Source organism: Cicer arietinum, chromosome 6 (genome assembly GCF_000331145.2).
Source record: "Cicer arietinum cultivar CDC Frontier isolate Library 1 chromosome 6, Cicar.CDCFrontier_v2.0, whole genome shotgun sequence".
NCBI classification, from domain to species: Eukaryota; Viridiplantae; Streptophyta; class Magnoliopsida; order Fabales; family Fabaceae; genus Cicer; species Cicer arietinum.
The window spans coordinates 40995592-41001992 of NC_021165.2; the positions used below are offsets into that span (position 1 = coordinate 40995592).

At 34.7% G+C, this 6401-nt stretch overlaps 1 protein-coding gene across 1 annotated transcript; it reads left to right on the plus strand.

Annotated features, from left to right (window-relative positions):
- Positions 1-1322: 1322 nt before the first annotated feature.
- LOC101500139 (transketolase, chloroplastic) lies at positions 1323-6128 on the plus strand. Its single transcript, XM_004506479.4, has 7 exons — positions 1323-1928; positions 2889-2979; positions 3181-3286; positions 3522-3804; positions 4360-4508; positions 4604-4757; positions 4947-6128. Exons 1-7 carry the CDS (start codon positions 1464-1466, stop codon positions 5904-5906), a joined length of 2208 nt encoding a protein of 735 aa, XP_004506536.1. The 5' UTR covers positions 1323-1463; the 3' UTR covers positions 5907-6128.
- The last annotated feature ends 273 nt before the right edge of the window (positions 6129-6401 follow it).

Sequence of the window (6401 nt, forward strand, 5' to 3'; positions counted from 1 at the left end):
TTCAAGAAAAAAAATCTAAATTAATAGGTCAAAACTTAAAAAATTGATTTCAATAGAAGACCTAATATTAGAGGCTTAGTATGAGATTTTTTAAATAAACTTTGAATATTAGAGTTTTATTGACAACTCTACACACAAGTAGTGTTTATATGATAGAGATATAAATGACAACAATTGATGTGTGTCAAATGATACCTAATTATGTGAAGAGGTGATAATGCACACAAATCGACCACCATGCTCGTGCGCCGTCATGAAGACTTTTGTGATTAATAGTTGTCTTGCATAATTTGAGTCGTGCCACAAAACATTTTTTACTTAGTCTTTGACTCAACTCAATAATATATTGGTTAACATAAATTTATTCGTCAAAATTCAAAAATAACACTCACCCTCACCAAAATACTAACAAAAGTCATGCTATATTTGAAAATACCAAAAATATAATTTTTTTAATTAAAAAACAGAATGTTCGAAATTTTAAAGAATTAAAAATATAAATTTCTAAATAAAAATTCTACACTTATATTATTATCACGTGTCCCAAAACATTACTAATATTGATAGTTGAAATTTTTTTTTATTATTTCTTTAATTTATATAAAATTCTTCAAAGATATTCTATTATTTCTTTTCACAATTTTTTTTCCAAATCTTTAAATGTATTAAATATTTCTTTACTAACTTACCACTAATTATATTATTTGTTTTTCTCTACTCTTTAATCAATATACTACTAATATTTACATCACTTTGGAGTTAGTAATATTTTTATTTTATTTATATTTATTATAAAGATGAATGTACTATTAGTACTTAATAAATTTATTTAAATAAAAAATTAAAAAAAATTATATATTACCTATTAAATTAATTTTACACTAATAACTAACTATAATTGAGTAAATGCTTTTAAAAAATATTACAATTTATGTACACATAATAAGTTGATTTTTTTATTAACATAATTCATGTTTTTACAAGCACTATTACACTCAAAAAATATTATTCCCACAATTATTTATACATTTTATTTAGAGGTACGATTAAACAACAACAAAATCCTCACATAATTAAACCACACTTAAAATAGATCAACTCCTTATAACTAAACTAACCTTAATTGTCTATATAATATTTTATTTTGGTCAACATAAATTTTTTAATAGCTATGAAATCATCGAACGAGTCATTTCGAAAATAGTAATTATTTATTTATCAATATAATATACTTAGTTTAGAGAAAAGAGTGTATTATTTTAATAAATTCTTTCTCTCCTCACAATGTATTCTATAGGCGACAACCTCAACAACAATCTTCTTCTCTCTCTACAAAACCAAACAACTTTCAAAATCATAATGAACACATCAAACTCACCTACACATTTTCTTCCTTCTTCCTCTTCTTGTTATTATCATCGCTCATCACTCACTCACTCTCTTTCTCTCTCTTCCCACCAACCATGTCTTCTTCCACTTCCTCACTCTCTCTCACCAACCCCCATCTCACGCGCCTCACTTCCACCACGCGCCTCTCCTCTCTCCCTTCCACTATCTCCCTCCGCTCACCAACAACCCCTTCCACTCATCTCTCCCTCTCCCACACCCACCTCCGCCGCACCTCCGTCAAATCATCCGCCGTCGTAACACAAACGTCCGAAAATTCCACTGCAGACTTGTCACTCGTTGAGAAATCAGTTAACACGATCCGATTCTTGGCGATTGATTCGGTTGAGAAAGCTAATTCGGGTCACCCGGGTTTACCCATGGGTTGTGCTCCGATGGGTCATGTGATTTATGATGAGGTTTTGAGGTATAACCCCAAAAACCCTAAATGGTTTAACCGTGATCGGTTTGTTTTGTCTGCTGGTCATGGTTGTATGCTTCAGTATGCTTTGCTTCACCTTGCTGGATACGATAGTGTCAAGGTAATACAAAAAATATCATCTGGGTTGGGTTGATTTGTGAAAAAGTTTAAAATTTTGGGGGTTTTTTGTTATGGGTTTGTGGATTTTTGTTGTTCGGGTAATTGGATTTAGTGTGTATGTTGTGATCTACGTAGTTCCAGACACTTCATGTAAGATACTGACACGCTTGGTTATATACAATCACTTTCATTTTCCAAAAATATTAGTTGTGTCTACTAGTTGGTGTCGGTGTCAGGTGAATTTGGATTGTGTGCAGTTACAACCCTCTCGGCACGATAAATCAAGATTGGACGGCTCAGTTTTAAATGAAAATATCAAAATCTGGACTGTCCTAGACGAGTGACTGCATGCTGTCACACTGCATCCAATCCAAATCGTTGTCATGTTTGGTGTCTATATGCTGGTGCTTTAAAGGTTGTGATTTGATCTGAAATTGTTGTTTGACATGTGGTTACCTACAATTATTTAGTTATATATAATTAATTGAATAATTACTGGTATTTATGTGTCAGGCTGTGTTTGTGATTCATAGGTTGTGATTTGGCTTGAAATTTTTGTTCAGATCTAGTAAGTATCCTAAGATAATAAAGTTTTTGTTGTTGTTGTGGGTGATGGGTCCGTGAGTGTTTGTTTCTCTGCATGTTGTTGACTACTGTTTGTCTGATGTTGAAAGTTGAAACAGTTTTGCAATAGTGGCTGTTTTTATTTTTTAATTAAAATGGAAGCAAATTATTCATTTTAACGCTCTTTCTTGTCAAATTTGTTGATTGTTAAATATATTACTTTATTAAAAATATGTGTTGACTTTTTAAGGTAAAGGTTAGTGGGTTGAATATGATAAAAGTGTGTTATTAGTATTCCTTTATTTTCTTATCTTTCATAGCTTGGGAAGTATTTATTTGCTTTTTGGACTTGTTGACCATAAACTGAAGTGTTGTTGCGTTGGGGTTCGATTTTTAGGAAGAAGATTTGAAGGCATTCCGTCAATGGGAGAGCAAAACCCCCGGACACCCTGAGAATTTTGAGACTCCTGGAGTTGAAGTCACAACAGGTTGGATATAACTTGGAGTTTATATACTACTATAGTAGTACTTGGTACAAGTTTCATTATAGTTTCTTTGTATTTTTTTTTCATGACAAGACATTTTGATTTGTTTAGCCGATTTGGTTGTGGCTGTTGCTGCTTCTGTTGTTTGTTTATTCTATCTTTGCTGTTGTTTGTTTATTCTATCTTTGCTTGCAATTTTTACAGGTCCTCTTGGTCAGGGAATTGCCAATGCTGTTGGTTTGGCCCTTGCAGAGAAGCACTTAGCTGCCAGATTTAACAAACCCGATAATGAGATTATTGATCATTACACGTAAGATGACTAAATCTTGCGTTTCTCATTTGAGTAAATTGCTGTTGTTCTATAATACACTATTTAGTTCAAATAGTAGTAGCTGCTATTGTGGTGCCACAGCGTATCGGAACTTGAACTAACCAATATTTTATGCGATCCGTGATTGCAACACTAAAGTTTCTCCGTTTCATCTTCTCTTAATCTAATGGCTTTAGTTGTATGCTGTTTTACTTTTCGTACTTGTTTTCTATAGGTATTGTATACTCGGTGATGGTTGTCAAATGGAGGGAATTGCAAATGAAGCTTGCTCACTTGCTGGCCACTGGGGATTAGGGAAGCTAATAGCGTTTTATGATGACAATCATATTTCTATTGATGGTGACACGGAAATTGCATTCACCGAGAGTGTTGAAAAGCGTTTTGAGGGACTTGGGTGGCATGTTATTTGGGTAAAGAATGGAAACACTGGCTATGATGAGATTCGTGCTGCTATTAGGGAAGCAAAATCTGTCAAAGACAGACCTACATTGATCAAGGTTAGTTTTATAAGTGGCTAAAATATAGGGACTGTTTTTTATAGCTTATTTAAAAAAAAAAATCACTTTTAGGAGCTTTTATTTGTTTGCCATAGCTTTAAAAAAATGTGATATTCTGAGGGAAAAAAAAATGTAAAAACTGCTTCAAATGAGAAGTTGTTTCGAGTAGTTTCTCTTGAAAATTATTTTTGATAGATGATTTTTTATAAAAAAAAAGTGATTTTCATCATGGTAAACAAACACAAAATAGCATCTACTTCTCTTAACTAACTTTAAAAATAATCTCTAAATTATTCAATGCCAAAAATACTTTTTTTGTTATAATATGTAACAATGGTTTAGCAAAATCTGTCATGCATGTGGAACCAACATGTTAAATGTTATTCTTTACAAGTTGAAATTGATGTGTTGATATTAAACAATGCTACCAAAGTAATTTCTTTTACTGAATTGTTCTCCTCTGAGAAGTTTAAAAATAGCTATAATATATAAATGAATTAAAGTAGCAAGTTTTGTTTCCATCAGTTTAAGTTAATGCTGTGTTCCGTTTCACAGGTCACAACAACAATTGGTTATGGTTCTCCCAATAAATCTAACTCCTACAGTGTGCACGGTAGTGCACTTGGTGCCAAAGAAGTGGACGCTACCAGAAACAACCTTGGATGGTCACACGAGCCTTTCCACGTGCCTGCAGATGTTAAAAAGTACGGATGCTAGAATTATTAATTTCTCTGTTTTCTATCACACCGTTGTGATTAATATGATATACTTAATAAGAATTTTGCTTGTCTGTTCCCAGGCACTGGAGTCGCCACATCCCCGAGGGTGCTGCACTTGAATCCGAGTGGAATGCAAAGTTTGCCGAATACGAAAAGAAGTACAAGGAGGAAGCTGCAGTTTTGAAATCTATTATCAGTGGTGATTTACCTTCTGGTTGGGAGAAAGCACTTCCGGTGAGTTAATTCTAAATTTTTAAGTTGTTCGTAATATTTACATGTTGGTAACTTATCAAGATGTGGAGTACTCCCTCTGTAACAAAATATAAGCAAACACGCGTACATGCATTTAAAATAATTAGACTTGACTTTCAAGGATTTATGTCTCGAATAACAATAATGATCGTTCTTCTAATTTGATTTCAGACATACACTCCAGAGACCCCAGCCGATGCAACCAGAATTCTTTCACAGCAAAACCTTAACGCCCTTGCAAAAGTTCTTCCCGGTCTGCTTGGTGGCAGTGCAGATCTTGCTTCTTCCAACATGACCTTGCTGAAAACATTTGGGGACTTCCAAAGCGATTCTCCAGGGGAGCGTAATGTAAGGTTTGGTGTTCGAGAACATGGAATGGGAGCAATTTGCAACGGCATTGCTCTTCACAGCCCCGGATTGATTCCATACTGTGCAACCTTCTTTGTTTTCACCGACTACATGCGTGGTGCCATAAGGCTTTCTGCCCTATCCGAAGCTGGTGTTATATATGTAATGACTCATGATTCAATAGGACTTGGAGAGGATGGTCCAACCCACCAGCCGATTGAGCACCTTGCAAGCTTCCGGGCAATGCCGAATATCTTGATGCTTCGTCCAGCTGACGGTAATGAAACGGCTGGAGCATACAAAGTCGCCGTGCTCAACAGAAAGAGACCCTCTATCCTCGCCCTTTCTCGACAAAAATTGCCTAACCTTGCTGGAACTTCTATCGAAGGAGTTGAAAAAGGTGGATACATCGTCTCTGACAACTCAACAGGAAACAAACCTGATGTCATTTTGATCGGAACTGGTTCCGAATTGGAAATTGCTTACAAAGCTGCCGAGGATCTAAGAAAGGAAGGGAAGGCTGTTAGAGTTGTTTCCTTTGTTTCTTGGGAGCTTTTCGATGAGCAATCAGAAGCATACAAGGAGAGTGTTCTCCCTGCTGCGGTTTCGGCCAGAGTTAGCATCGAGGCCGGATCAACATTCGGGTGGCATAAAATTGTCGGAAGTAAAGGAAAAGCGATAGGTATTGATCGTTTCGGTGCTAGTGCTCCTGCCGGAAGAATATACAAAGAGTTCGGTATCACTAAAGAAGCTGTTATTGCTGCAGCAAAAGAGCTTATTTAAATTTATTAGTTTCTTGTCATTTAAGAACTTTTGTTTTGGTTTTGAGTTTTGATATATCTACAGAAAAAAGGTTGTTTCAATAGCATTTTGTTGTTTGTTTTGAATAAGAAAAGGTTAGATTATTGTTGCTTGAGATTGTGAGTGAAGCTAAGCAACATAGCAACATAGATCAAAACGAGTACACTAAATAAATTTTTATGAGCTTGCAAACTTTTCAACCAATTTAGTTTTGTATTGCCCCCACTGTTAAATTTAATGATTTTCACGAGAGAATTCTATGATAGGTGTATATTTTCTTTCACCTGTTTGCAGTGTGCAATTGTAATACACTAAACATGTGTGTTAGGAAAATTGTTCCGAGTGGATGGATAAATCTTTATGGAATTAGGTGAGAAAGATATTAATTAGTTCTTAGATTCTGTTTTATGATAAAATCACTACTTATGTATGTATAAATATAAATATGGGGCTGCTAATTTACATCCGCTTAAAAGG

Coding starts and splice junctions, on each gene's coding strand:
- LOC101500139 (XM_004506479.4), top strand. CDS start 1,464: ATGTCTTCTTCCACTTCCTCACTCTCTCTCACCAACCCCCATCTCACG. Junction 2,980..3,180: donor TGGAGTTGAAGTCACAACAG/GTTGGATATAAC, acceptor CAATTTTTACAG/GTCCTCTTGGTCAGGGAATT. Junction 4,509..4,603: donor GTGCCTGCAGATGTTAAAAA/GTACGGATGCTA, acceptor GTCTGTTCCCAG/GCACTGGAGTCGCCACATCC.